This window comes from Anomaloglossus baeobatrachus, chromosome 5, assembly GCF_048569485.1.
Source record: "Anomaloglossus baeobatrachus isolate aAnoBae1 chromosome 5, aAnoBae1.hap1, whole genome shotgun sequence".
Classification (NCBI taxonomy): domain Eukaryota; kingdom Metazoa; phylum Chordata; class Amphibia; order Anura; family Aromobatidae; genus Anomaloglossus; species Anomaloglossus baeobatrachus.
Genome location: NC_134357.1, coordinates 44,364,237 through 44,379,349, shown reverse-complemented (window position 1 = coordinate 44,379,349; position 15,113 = coordinate 44,364,237). Strand labels below are relative to the sequence as shown.

Here is a 15,113-nt window from a genome sequence, read left to right as displayed (position 1 = left end):
CACTTTTTAGTGTAATGCTTTGTGTGGCCTCCGGAGGCAGTGCTATACACCCAATCGTCTGGGTCTCCCAATGGAGCGCCGAAGAAAACACTATGCGTACATAGCCTTACAAAAGCAAGAAGCAGACTGAGTACACCAGTTATTTGTCATCCCAAGAAAACTCGGGTGTGAAAAGCTTACAAAAAACAAAAGAAGGGAATTTTGTTACTTACCGTAAATTCCTTTTCTTCTAGCTCCTATTGGGAGACCCAGACGATTGGGTGTATAGCTACTGCCTCCGGAGGCCACACAAAGCATTACACTAAAAAGTGTAAGGCCCCTCCCCTTCTGGCTATACACCCCCGTGGGATCACGGGCTTGCTCAGTTTTAGTGCTAAAGCAAGAAGGAGGAAAGCCAATAACTGGTTTAAACAAATTCACTCCGAAGTAACATCGGAGAACTGAAAACCGTTCAACATGAACAACATGTGTACCCGAACAACCAAAAATCCCGAAGGAAACAGGGCGGGTGCTGGGTCTCCCAATTGGAGCTAGAAGAAAAGGAATTTACGGTAAGTAACAAAATTCCCTTCTTCTTCGGCGCTCCATTGGGAGACCCAGACGATTGGGACGTCCAAAAGCAGTCCCTGGGTGGGTAAATTAATACCTCATGTTAGAGCTGTAAAACAGCCCTTCCCTACAAGGAGGCAACCGCCGCCTGCAGGACTCTTCTACCTAAGCTGGCATCCGCCTAAGCGTAGGTATGCACCTGACAATGCTTGGTGAAAGTGTGCAGACTCGACCAGGTAGCTGCCTGGCACACCTGCTGAGCCGTAGCCTGGTGCCGTAATGCCTAGGGCGCACCCACGGCTCTGGTAGAATGGGCTTTCAGCCCTGATGGAACCGGAAGCCCAGCAGAACAGTAGGCTTCAAGAATTGGTTCCTTGATCCATCGAGCCAGGGTGGATTTGGAAGCCTGCGACTCTTTACGCTGATTAGCGACAAGCACAGAGAGTGCATCCGAGCGGCGCAGAGGCGCCGTGCGGGAAATGTAGATTCTGAGTGCTCTCACCAGATCCAACAAATGCAAATCCATTTCATATCGATGAGATGGATGAGGCAAAAGGAAGGTAAGGAGATATCCTGATTGAGATGAAAGGGGGATACCACCTTAGGGAGAACTCCGGAATCGGGCGCAGCACTGCCTTGCCTTGGTGAAACACCAGGAAGGAAGCTTTTGGATGACAGCGCTGCTAGCTCGGACACTCTCCTAAGAGACGTGACCGCTACCAGAAAGGCCTCTTTCTGGGAAAGTCGAGAGTGAAACATCTCTCAGAGGCTCGAAGGGCGGCTTCTGGAGAGCAATTAGTACCCTGTTCAGATCCCATGGGTCCAACGGCCGTTTGTACAGAGGGACAATGTGACAAACCTCCTGCAGGAACGTGTGTACCTGAGGAAGTGGTGCTAGGCGCTTCTGAAGAATACAGATAGCGCTGAGACTTGTCCTTTAAGGGAGCCGAGTGACAACCTTTTTCCAAACCAGAATTGCAGGAAGGAAGGAAAAGTAGGGAATGCAAATGGGCAGGGAGACACTCCCTGAGCAGAGCATTAAGAGAAGAATATCCTCCACATCCTGTGGTAGATCTTGGCAGACGTCGGTTTTCTAGTCTGTCTCATGGTGGCAATGACGTCCTGAGATAATCCTGAAGACGCTAGGATTCAGGACTGAAAGGCCATACCGTCAGGTTCAGGGCCGTAGAATTCAGATGGAAAAAACGGCCCTTGGGACAGTAAGTCTGGCCGGGCTGGTAGTGCCCACGGTTGGCAGACCGTGAGATGCCACAGATCCGGGGACTACGACCTCCTCGGCCAGTCTGTGGCGATGAGGATGGCGCGGCGGCAAACGGACCTGATGTTGCGTAGCCCTCTGGGCAGCAGTGTCAGAGGGGGAAACACATAGGTAGCTGGAACTGCGACCAAACCTGAACTAAGGCGTCTGCCGCCAGAGCTCTTTGATCGTGATACCGCGCCATGAAAATCGGAACCTTGTTGTTGTGCCGAGACGCTATTAGGTCGACGTTCAGCATCCCCCAGCGTTGACAGATTTCCTGAAAACCGTCCGGGTGAAGATACCCTTCCCCTGCGTCCATACCCTGGCAACTGAGGAAGTCTGCTTCCCAGTTTTCTGCGCCCGGGATGTGAACTGCGGATATGGTGGATGCTCTGTCTTCCACCCCCATCAGACTCCGCCGGACTTCCTGGGAGGCTTGCCGACTGCGTGTTCCGCCTTGGTGGTAGATGTATGCCACCGCTGTGGAGTTGTCCGACTGAATTCGGATGTGTGTGCTTTCCAGCCACGGCTGGAAGGCTTGCAGGGCAAGATACACTGCCCAGATTTCCATGAAGGATGGACTCCTCTGAAGAGAGTCCTTGACCGTCTGAGAAGGGGGACGTTCCTTCTAGGGACGTCGACTTCCCATCCCATTGGCAAAGAATGCCACATTGGAGTGGACGCAGATGAAACTGCGCGAAAGTGACTGCCTCTGCATGAGGCGTGTTAAGGGGTGTGACTGGCCGTGAAGGAGAGACTGCACCCCCGTCTGTAGTGAACGCTGTTTGTCCAGCGGAAGCTTCACTATCGCTGAGGGAGCGTGACACTCCATGCCCAGATATGTCAGCGATTGGGTCGGTGTCAGATTTAACCTTGAGAAGTTGATGATCCACCCGAAACTCTGGAGAGTCTCCAGCGCTACGCTCAGGCTGTGTTGGCATGCCTCTTGAGAGGGTGCCTTGACAAGTCGACCGTCCAAGGAAGGATCACCGAGTGACCCTGAGAGTGCAGGACTGCTCCCACTGCTGCCCTGAACTTGGTGAAAACCCGTAGGGCTGTCGCCAGACCGAAGGGCAGGGTTACGAACTGAAGATGCTCGTCTTCAATAACGAAACGTAGCAAACGTTGGTGCTCTGGAGCAATCGGCACGTGGAGATAAGCATCCTGATGTCTATTGATGCTAGGAAATCTCCTTGAGACATTGAGGCAATGACGGAGCGGAGGGATGCCATCCGGAACCGCCTGGCCTTCACGTGCTTGTTGAGCAGTTTTAGGTCCCCCACAATCAGATTGGAGGAAAAACCGTGTCTTGTTCCTGAAGAGGAACAGGAATTACCACTCCTTCTGCCTGCAGAAGAGCATCGGCTCGGTGGGTAGGTGGGGAAGTTCTGAAGAATCGAGCCGGAGGCCGAGAACAGAACTCTATCCTGTACACGTGAGACACAATGTCTCTCACCCACCGGTCTGTGACCTGTGGCAGCTAAATGTCGCCAAGGCGAGAGAGTCTGCCACCAACCGCGGATGCGGAGAGAGAGCGCTTAAAGTCATGAGGAGACCGCCTTGGAAGTGGTTCCTCTGGCTGCCTTCCTTGGGCGTGATTGAGCCCGCCTGGAATCTGAGCCCCTCTGAGCCTTTTGAGCCCTTTTGGACTAGGACAATTTGGACCTGCCCGAGCCTGGGAAGGACCGAAACCTCGACTGTCTCTCTCGGACAGCATTAATAGGGTAAGTCGCAATGCAGACATTGCGAGGATAAGGACGCTACCTGCGGCACAGATGTACCTGTGCTCAAGACCAGCTGCGCAAGACCAGCTGACATAGCTTAGAGTGCCCATACGGCTGCGAATGCCGGAGCAACCGACACGCCGATAGCTTCATAGACAGATTTCAACCAGAGGTCCATCTGTCTGTCAATGGCATCTTTAAGTGAAGTCCCATCTCCACTGCAACTATGGATCTAGCCGCAAGCCTGGGGATTGGGGGATCCACCTTTGGACCCTGGGTCCAGCGCCTGACCACGTCAGGGGGAAAGGGATAACATGTATCCTTAATACATTTGGAGAAACGCTTATCTGGTAAGCGTGGTGATTCTGAACTGCTTCTCTGAAGTCAGCGTGGCCAGAAAAGTACTCAATGTACGCTTGAGATACTGAAATGGGATTTCTCCTGCTGGGAAGCTGACTCCTCCACTGAAGGAGCTGGGGGAGAGATATCCAACATGCCATTGCTGGACGCTATAAGATCATTCACCATGGCGTCACCATCCGGTGTATCCGGATTGAGAGCGGTGTCAGGATCAAAGTCCTGATCAGCTACGTCTGCCTCATCATACAGAGAGTCCTCTGCTGTGACCCTGACTAGTGATGAGGCCGAGTGCCGCTCCCAGCGAGCTCGCTTAGGCTGTCTGGGACTGTCGTCCGTGTCAGAGCCTTCACCCTGGAATGCCTGGGACCCCCCCCGGAGCACTGATTTTGTTCCAAATGAGGGTGGCCAGGGAGCAATGATCAAGATTGCCCATGGCCTGTCTGGACTGCAAGTCACTATCCCATGACAATCTATCAGCCGAAACTGCAACACCGTCCCTGTCCACAATGGGTACCTCAACCTTAACAAACACCGCCGACATAAAGTGGGGTGAGAAGGGAGCATGCTGGGGGCCCTAGTATGGGCCCTCTTTTCTTCCATCCGACATAGTCAGCAGCTGCTGCTGACTAAACAGTGGAGCTATGCGTGGATGTCTGACCTCCTTCGCACAAAGCAGAAAACTGGTGAGCCAGTGATCCCACTGGGGGTGTATAGCCAGAAGGGGAGGGGCCTTACACTTTTTAGTGTAATGCTTTGTGTGGCCTCCGGAGGCAGTACTATACACCCAATCGTCTGGGTCTCCCAATGGAGCGCCGAAGAAAAAAAAATTATTTTTTTTAACCCTGAGTAACTGACTTTTGACACCACCATAAGCTCTAATTTGATGTCTTGTAGTGTAAAATAAAAAAGGGATGTTATAGGAAAACTTCTAATAAGTGTTTGGACCTACCAGGTTTCAGTTAAGTGTGTAAATAGTTAACGGACAATATGCAACAAGTTAAAAAAAAAAAAATTTGCCGCATACCTTCGCTTGTCTTGCCCTTGGTCGCAGAAGCTGCACCTGGAGTTCCTTTTGGTGATTTTTCTGGAGTCTGGCTTCGCCTTTCTTGGGCAGGAGATTTACCTTGAGGAGAGCGGTCTGGGGTCTTTACTACTGGCTGTATAGTTGCGGCAGACTGATTGCTTCGCCGTCGAGGAGTGGGAGAGTCCGCTGTTTTGGCGTTATTAGGGGTAGACGGTACCGGAGATACTGATTTGCTTTCTTCAGCACTTGTAGATCTTCTGGGAGAGCGTTTCTCTTCATAACCATTTACAATGGGATCCACTTTCTCCTGAGGCACTGGCTGAGAATCGCGTTTAGAGCGTCTCCGTGTCGTTTGGTCAGGTTCTTGTCTCGCCTCTTGTAAAGATTTCTTCAAGTCTTCGGTAGATGTTTTGGGGCTTCTTGATGGGCTCCTCGAGGCCTCCCTGACTCTTCCGGCAGAAGCCGATCGAGGCTCCACAGCGACTTCTTTGGGACGGTTCATCGGGCTGTCGCTGGACTGGCTTCTAGAAGAACGCTTTGGAACAATGGGAGACTGGGAGAAGTCTTGACCATGAAGACTTCTTTTCAGGGCCACATTTTTGGGAGAGCTGCTTTTATCTTTCACAGGTGTTTTTCCATTTTCTTCCACTTTACTTTTAAGCATTTCGTACAATTGGCCAAAAGGTGATAAGTCATTTGTTGCGGATGAGGAAGAAGAAATCTGCAGCGAGCGCCTCGAGTGAGTAGTTTTGGTGATATTGCCTTCAGATTTGCGCTGTGTTGTTTTATTGGATAGCGTTTCAATCCGAACAGTTTCATCTGAAAGAGGAAAATATGAAAAAAAATCATCAAATTTGTGCACAATATTCAAATGTACAATTTAAAATATAACCTGCGGGATTTTTAGAAGCAATCATCAAATTATGTGGCCATATTAAAGGGAACCTGTCACCAGTTTTGGGGCCTATAAGCTGCGGCCATCACCACCGGGCTCTTATATACAGAATTCTAACATACTGTATATAAGAGCCCAGGCCGGGGGTATAACATAAACACTTTATAATACTTACCCAACGGCTGCGCGGTAGGCCTAATGGGCGTCTCCGTTGTCCGGCGCCGCCTCTTTTGGCCATCTTTGTACTCCTTCTGTAGCCACGGTGCATGACGGATCCATCATCATCCACACTCGCCGGCATACAGGTCCTGAGCAGGGCAGATCAAAGCATTGTAGTGCGCCTGCGCAGGACCGGCGAGTGTAGATGATGTAGATGCGTCATGCACACAGGCTTCAGAAAGAGGACGAAGATGGCCGAGAGAGGAGGCTCCGGCACCGGAGACGCCCATTAGGCACACCGCGCAACTGTTAAGTATTATAAAGTGTTTTTTATGTTATACCCCCGGCCTGGGCTCTTATATACAGCATGTTAGAATGCTGTATATAAGAGCCCGGTGGTGGTGGCCGCAGCTTATAGGCCGAAAAAGTGGTGACAGGTTCCCTTTAAACAATTTTAGGCATCTCATGCACACGACCATAGTACAGTCTTGTATAGATTGTAGGTCAGTAATTCGGCCTTACTACAGATATTCTCCCATGGACGCACGGCTCCTAGGAACAATATCTTCTACACGGTCACAAGCCGCAGAACTTTTATAAAAAGTAAAGAAAAAAAAGTACGAGATACATACTTGTGTCCGATGGTTGATTACTTGCAAACACCTTGGGTAAAAAAAAAAATAAAAAAAAAATATTAGGATTTCACAAGTCAATCAAATGCAATGTAAAACTCACTATCAATAGATTTACCTTAAAGGTTTCAGAATCAAGTCCTGTTGATCGTCGTTTTCCTTGTTGTGTAGAAGGTTTATCAAATCTGTTAATATAGTACATCATTATAAATATTATTATTGTTGTACGCCAGGAAAAAAATTCCAGGACGGTATAGAGCACGTAGTTTCTTGCCCTTATTGTGGCTGCAAGTCCTCGACAAAATTAGCATCTTGCTAACTGGAACAGCATAATATACGCCTATGTTACTGTTGTATTATGTCTATAATTCCTGACACAATCTAACAGACAATAAGGCCATTGTATGATCATGTGAGGACGCAGACAAGTTATGTGTTGTCATTGAAAGATTGGGCAGCCTGGTGGCTCAGTGGTTAGCACTGCCGTCTTGCAGCGCTGGGGTCAAATCCCCCAGGACAACATCTGTAAGGAGTTTGTATGTTCTCCCGGTGTTTGCGTGGGTTTCCTCCGGGTTCCCCGGTTCCCTCCCAGCCTCCAAAGACATACAAATAGGGACTCTAGATTGTGAGCCGGGACAGTGTTGCTGATGTATGTAAAGCGCTGTGTAACATGTTAATGCTATATAAAGATTATTATTATTATATTGAAAAAGAAGGAAAGTGGACGACCAATGAAATGCCTGGGCAGAATCACATGCCATTGATTTACAGTATGTAACGCAGTTGGCCTCTGTCCTATGTGGAACCAGCTCGCTTTCTGATCCCGCTCTATATACTGTATATCCACAGTGTTAAAGGGGTTGTCAGGTGAGAACAAGTCGCCATCTGCATGAGTTGATAACTTGCTGACAGTGGTGACCTGCACTAAATTGGCAGGACACAGTTTTTATCGCTGCTACTAGATAAGGCAGGCTGGATGCCCGACCACCACTTCATTCTCTCTGGGGCTGCTGGAAACTGAGCGCAGGGATCAGGAGCACCATAGGGACCTCCCTGGGATAAAAGAGCCTTCTTCTAGTGATCGGGGCAGGTCCCATGGGTGGGACACCGTGGGATCAGCAAGTTATCACGTATCGTGCAGATGATGGTGACGTCCAGTGTGGTTAATCCCTTTAAGGGTGTTAAAGGAGAAACTCTTAGGATAATTTTACTATTGAAACTAATATGGCTGGAGAGGTCTTAGTACTATATTATAATATTATATATATATATATATATATATATATATATATATATATATATATATATATATATATATATATATATATATATATAGTAACATGATGAGCCAGCGCTAAGAAATCAAGCTTTGAGGTGCCACATACAAATTAACCTAGGAGTGCATTAAAGGGAACCTGTGACCACTTTTTCGGCCTATAAGCTGCAGCCACCACCCCATGGCTCTTATATACCGTATTCTAACATGATGTATATAAGAGCCCAGGCCGCTGTATAGAACATAAAACACACTTCTTAATATTCACCTAGAAGGTTGCTCTGGTGCACACTGGTCGGATGGGTGGCGTCGTTCTCCGGGACCGGCGCGCCTTCTCTTTCGTCCTTCTTGGTCTTCCTTATTCTGAAGCCGCGGTGCATGATGCGTCTACATCATACATACTCGCCGGTCCTGCGCAGGCGCACTACAATACTTTGATCAGCTCTGAGCATGGTAGATCAAAGTGCACCTGCACAGGATCTCAGTGCCGGCGCGGGTGTATGACGTAGACGCGTCCATGCACTGCGGCTTCAAAATAAGTTACAGCAAGATGGCCGAAAGGGGAGTTGCCAGTCGCGGAGAACAGTGCCACCCATCCGACTGGTTTGTACTGGAGTGACCTTCTAGGTGAGTATTATGAAGTGTTTTTTATGTTCTACACAGTGGCCTGGGCTCTTACATACAGCATGTTAGAATGCGGAATATAAGAGCCCAGGGGTGATGGCCGCAGCTTAGGCCAAAAAAGTGGTGACAGGTTCCCTTTAAGGGCATCTCAAAGTACTTCATGTACGGATATGCCCCGAATGCAGAGGGCCTCAAAGCGGATTTTCTAAGTGTTGGCAAATATACCTACAAAACGAAGGGAATTTTGTTACTTACCGTAAATTCCTTTTCTTCTAGCTCCAATTGGGAGACCCAGACGATTGGGTGTATAGCTACTGCCTCCGGAGGCCACACAAAGCATTACACTAAAAAGTGTAAGGCCCCTCCCCTTCTGGCTATACACCCCCCGTGGGATCACGGGCTGATCAGTTTTAGTGCAAAAGCAAGAAGGAGGAAAGCCAATAACTGGTTAAACAAATTCAATCCGAAGGAACATCGGAGAACTGAAACCATTCAACATGAACAACATGTGTACCCGAACAAACCAAAAATCCCGAAGGAAACAGGGGCGGGTGCTGGGTCTCCCAATTGGAGCTAGAAGAAAAGGAATTTACGGTAAGTAACAAAATTCCCTTCTTCTTCGGCGCTCCATTGGGAGACCCAGACGATTGGGACGTCCAAAAGCTGTCCCTGGGTGGGTAAATGAATACCTCAAGTTTGGACTGTAAAAACAGCCCTTCCCTACATGGAGGCAACCTCCGCCTGCAGGACTCATCTACTTAGGCTGGCATCCGCCTAAGCGTAGGCATGCACCTGAAAATGCTTGGTGAAAGTGTGCAGACTCGACCAGGTAGCCGCCTGGCACACCTGCTGAGCCGTAGCCTGGTGCCGTAATGCCCAGGACGCACCCACGGCTCTGGTAGAATGGGCCTTCAGCCCTGATGGAACCGGAAGCCTAGTAGAACGGTAGGCTTCAAGGATTGGCTCCTTGATCCATCGAGCCAGGGTGGATTTTGCAGCCTGCGACCCCTTGCGCTGACCAGTGACAAGGACAAAGAGTGCATCCGAGCGGCGCAGGGGCGCCGTGCGGGAATGTAGATTCTGGGTGCTCTACACCAGATCCAACAATGCAAAGCCATTACATATCGATGAAATGGATAAAAGGAAGGTAAGGAGATATCCTGATTGTGATAAAAAGGGGATACCACCTTAGGGAGAAACTCTGGGATCGGGCGCAGCACTACCTTATCTTGGTGAACACCAGGAAGGGAGCTTTGGATGACCGCGCTGCTAGTTCGGACCCTCTCCGAAGAGACGTGACCGCTACCAGAAAGGCCACTTTCTGTGAAAGTCGAGAAAGTGAAACATCCCTCAGAGGCTCGAAGGGCGGCTCCTGGAGAGCAATGAATACCCTGTTCAGATCCCATGGGTCTAACGGCCTCTTGTACGGAGGGACAATGTGATAACCCCCCTGCAGGAACGTGCGTACCTGAGGAAGTCGTACTAGGCGCTTCTGAAAGAATACCGACAGCGCTACGACTTGTCCTTTAAGGGAGCCGAGCGACAAACCTTTTCCCAATCCAGATGCAGGAAGGGAGGAAAAAGGAGACAATGCAAATGGCCAGGGAGACACTCCCTAAGCAGAGCACCAAGATAAGAATAACTTCCACGTCTTGTGGTAGATCTTGGCAGACGTCGGCTTCCTAGCCCGTCTCATGGTGGCAATGACGTCTTGAGATAACCCTGAAGACGCTAGGATCTCGGACTCGATGGCCACACAGTCAGGTTCAGGGCCGTAGAATTCAGTGGAAAAAACGGCCCTTGGGACAGTAAGTCTGGCCGGTCTGAGAGTGCCCACGGTTGGCCGACCGTGAGATGCCACAGATCCGGGAACCACGACCTCCTCGGCCAGTCTGGGACGACGAGGATGGCGCGGCGGCAATCGGAGCTGAGCTTGCGTAGCACTCTGGGCAACAGTGCCAGAGGTGGAAACACATAGGGTAGCTGGAACTGCGACCAATCCTGAACTAGGGCGCCTGCCGCCAGAGCTCTTTGCTCGTGAGACCGCGCCATGAAAATCGGGACCTTGTTGTTGTGCCGAGACGCCATTAGGTCGACGTCCGGCATCCCCCAGCGGCTACAGATTTCCTGACACCATTCTGGGTGCAGAGGCCATTCCCCTGCGTCCATGCCCTGGCGACTGAGGAAGGCTGCTTCCCAATTTTTTACGCCCGGGATGTGAACTGCGGATATGGTGGATGCTCAGTCTCCCACCCACATCAGAATCCGCCGGATTGCCTGGTAGGCTTGGCGATGCGTGTTCCGCCTTGGTGGGTGATGTATGCCACCGCTGTGGAATTGTCCAACTGAATTCGGATCTGTTTTCCTTCCAGCCACTGCTGGAAGGCTTGCAGGGCAAGATACACTGCCCAGATTTCCAGAACATTGATCTGAAGGATGGACTCCTCTGAAGAGAGTCCTTGACCGTCTGAGAAGGGAGACGTTCCTGTCTAGGGACGTCGACTCCCCAACCCATTGGCAAAGCATGTCCCATTGAAGTGGACGCAGATGAAAACTGCGCGAAAGTGACTGCCTCTGCATGAGGCGTCTTAAGGGGTGTGACTGGCCTTGAAGGAGAGACTGCACCCCCGTCTGTAGTGAACGCTGCTTGTCCAGCGGAAGCTTCACTATCGCTGAGGGAGTGTGAAACTCCATGCCCAGATATGTCAGCGATTGGGTCGGTGCCCGATTTAACCTTGAAAAGTTGATGATCCACCCGAAACTCTGGAGAGTCTCCAGCGCCACGTTCAGGCTGTGTTGGCATGCCTCTTGAGAGGGTGCCTTGACAAGTGGATCGTTCCAGTAAGGATCACAGAGTGACCCTGAGAGTGCAGGACTGCTCCCACTGCTGCCCTGAACTTGGTGAAAACCCGTAGGGCTGTCGCCAGACCGAAGGGCAGGGCTACGAACTGAAGATGCTCGTTTTCAATAACGAAACGTAGCAAACGCTGGTGCTCTGGAGCAATCGGCACGTGGAGATAAGCATCCTGATGTCTATTGATGCTAGGAAATCTCCTTGAGACATTGAGGCAATGACGGAGCGGAGGGTTACATCCGGAACCGCCTGGCCTTCACGCGCTTGGTGAGCAGTTTTAGGTCCAGAACGGAACGGAAAGAGCCACCCTTTTTTGGCACCCCAATCAGATTGGAGGAAAAAACCGTGTCTTGTTCCTGAAGAGGAACAGGGATTACCACTCCTTCTGCCTGCAGAAGAGCATCGGCTCGGTGGGGGGTGGGGGGGGAAGTTCTGAAGAATCGAGCCGGAGGACGAGAACAGAGCTCTATCCTGTACACGTGAGACACAATGTCTCTCACCCACCGGTCTGTGACCTGCGGCAGCTAAATGTCGCCAAGCGGGAGAGTCTGCCACCAACCGCGGATGCGGAGAGAGAGAGCTGAAAGTCATGAGGAGACCGCCTTGGTAGCGGTTCTTCCGGCTGCCTTCCTTGGGCGTGATTGAGCCCGGCCGGAATCTGAGCCCCTCTGAGCCTTTTGAGCCCTTTTGGACGAGGACCATTGGGACCAGCCCGAGCCTGGGAAGGACCGAAACCTCGACTGTCCCTCCAGGACAGCATTACTAGGGTAAGTCGCAATGCAGACATTGCGAGGTTAAGGACAGCACCTGCGGCACAGATGTACATGTGCTCAAGACCAGCTGCGCAAGACCAGCTGAAATAGCTTAGAGTGCCCATACGGCTGCGAATGCCGGAGCAACCGACACGCTGATAGCTTCACAGACAGATTTCAACCAGAGGTCCATCTGTCTGTCAATGGCATCTTTAAGTGAAGTCCCATCTCCACTGCAACTATGGATCTAGCCGCAAGCCTGGAGATTGGGGGATCCACCTTTGGACCCTGGGTCCAGCGCTTTACCACGTTAGGGGGAAGGGATAACGTGTATCCTTAATACGTTTGGAGAAAACGCTTATCTGGTAAGCGTGGTGTTTCTGAACTGCTTCTCTGAAGTCAGCGTGGCCAGAAAAGTACTCAATATACGCATGAGATACTGAAAAGGGATTTCTCCTGCTGTGAAGCTGACTCCTCCACTGGGGGAGCTGAGGGAGAAATATCCAACATTCCATTGATGGACGCTATAAGATCATTCACTATGGCGTCACCATCCGGTGTATCCGGATTGAGAGCGGTGTCAGGACCAAAGCCCTGATCAGCCACGTCTGCCTCATCATACAGAGAGTCCTCCTGCTGGGACCCTGACCAGTGATGAAGCCGAGTGCCGCACCCAGCGAGCTAGCTTAGGCTATCTGGGACTGTCGTCCGTGTCAGAGCCTTCACCCTGGAATGCCTGGGACCCCCCCGGAGCACTGATTATGTTCCAAATGAGGGTGGCCAGGGAGCATTAATCAAGATTGCCCATGGCCTGTCTGGACTGCAAAGTCTCTATCCCATGACAATCTATCAGCCGAAACTGCAACTCCGTCCCTGTCCCTGGACAGGGTTCACAGGTGGTTCCTTTGGCCACCTCTAGTAGAGACCCCGGCTGACCAAGTGCTACAGGGGAGCATTGCACACAATGGGGGTCAGTGGAACCTGCCGGTGGAACAGTATCACATGCAGTAAAAGCAGCATAGAAAGCCTGTGTTGCTTTTTTGCTGCTGTATTCTATCCATCTATGCAATGTATGGCATACAAGCATAAACACTTCAGCACATGCAATACAAGCAGCATAGAAAGCCTGTGCCTTAGCACCCTTGCTTTTTTGCTGCTGTTGTCCAGCCATCTAGGAGAATATAGCCAAGAGTAGCGACCGTACAGTGCAATGTATAGCATACAAGCATAAGTACAAATGAACACTTCGGCACATGCAATACAAGCAGCCTATAAAGCCTGTGCCTTGGCACCCATGCTTTTTTGCTGCTGTTGTCCAGCCCTCTAGGAGAATATAGCCAAGAATAGCGACCGTACAGTGCAATGTATAGCATACAAGCATAAGTACAAATGAACACTTCGGCACATGCAATACAAGCAGCATAGAAAGCCTGTGCCTTAGCACCCTTGCTTTTTTGCTGCTGTTATCTCGCCATCTAGGAGGGCATATAGCCAAAAATAGCGACCTACAGTGCAGTGTATAGCATACAAGCATAGAATACAAATGGACACTTCGGTATTTAGTGGGGTCAGCACTTCAGGTGCTGCTTACCGCCCGCCTATAACGCGGATGTGTGGTCGCCAGAGCCCTGTGACTGGTTGCCCAGAGCATGTCTCCGTTCCCCAGCTCGGACTGCGTGCAGGAATGGCTGCCGGCGTCCTGTGAAGAGGGGCGGGCCGTGGGCGTGCCCCAGACAAGAGCGGGAAACTGGCGTCCCACTGTGTCCAGTGAAGGGGGCTGGAGAATGCAAAGCAGACTCCAGCCCTCGGCGCTGACTGTCTGTACAGCGTCCCGCCTCTCCCCTGACTGGCAGGGCTGGAGGCGGGAACGAAACGAAAACTAGGCCGCAAAGCCGGGGACTCGAGTAATAAGCGCGGCCGTCCATGTGCACGGCCAGCGCGGAAGTCCCCGGCGCACCACAAGCCCCAGCCGCGCCACAATGTAAAAAACACCCAGCAGCGGCCGGCGCGGCAGTTTCTAACACATAAAGTCACTCAGCTAAGCTGCAGTGAATAATAGCACGAGCGCTCCGCGCTGTTGCCCCCGGCGCACTAACACTCCCAGCAATGCTGGTGTGTGTGTGCGCGCTTGCCCGGGGACACAGAGTACCTTAATGTAGCAGGGCCTGTCCCTGACGATACTCAGCTCCATATCCAGCAGGTTCTCTGGGTCTGTGGATGGAGCCCGGTCTCAGTGCCTGGAGACCTGTAAGATCCCACTTCGCCCAGAGCCCTGAGGGGGGATGGGGAAGGAAAACAGCATGTGGGCTCCAGCCTCCGTACCCGCAATGGGTACCTCAACCTTAACAAACACCCGACAAAAGTGGGGTGAGAAGGGAGCATGCTGGGGGCCCCATATGGGCCCACTTTTCTTCCAACCGACATAGTCAGCAGCTGCTGCTGACTAAAAACAGTGGAGCTATGCGTGGATGTCTGACCTCCTTCGCACAAAGCTTGAAAACTGATCAGCCCGTGATCCCACGGGGGGTGTATATGCAGAAGGGGAGGGGCCTTACACTTTTTAGTGTAATGCTTTGTGTGGCCTCCGGAGGCAGTAGCTATACACCCAATCGTCTGGGTCTCCCAATGGAGCGCCGAAGAAAAATAACTTTATTGTTTCTATAGCAAAATCATATCGACATACGATACAATACACTTTATAGATCCCGTGGGAAATTATGGTATCACAGCAGCACAACTTAAAAAATAACATGAATTACTTAATTGACAAGACAATAGAGTTGACAAAAGAACATTATACATTAGATTAGGTCATACACAGCGGGTGAACTGAAAGTAGAATAAAGAAGTAAACATTCACCTTGATAATTTAACACTAATGTTATTGTTGTACATTCTCATAGAAGTTGGCACAAATGATTTCCTATATTTTTCCTTCTTACACCTCAGAAGGATTAGCCGGTTACTGAAGGTCTCTTCTGTCTCATGAATAGCTCATATAAT

General features: G+C 50.7%; 1 protein-coding gene across 3 annotated transcripts in view; it reads right to left on the bottom strand.

The window, feature by feature from the left end:
* The window catches only part of MKI67 (marker of proliferation Ki-67), a 290,198-nt gene that overhangs the window by 258,948 nt on the left and 16,137 nt on the right, over nt 1-15,113 (bottom strand). For all 3 annotated transcript variants that reach the window (XM_075348448.1, XM_075348449.1, XM_075348450.1), the window contains exons 5-7: nt 6,723-6,789; nt 6,605-6,635; nt 4,919-5,737 (exon numbers count right to left, since the gene is read on the bottom strand). In XM_075348448.1, the coding sequence (XP_075204563.1) occupies nt 4,919-5,737; nt 6,605-6,635; nt 6,723-6,789 (917 nt within the window). The remainder of the gene's footprint in view (nt 1-4,918; nt 5,738-6,604; nt 6,636-6,722; nt 6,790-15,113) is intronic.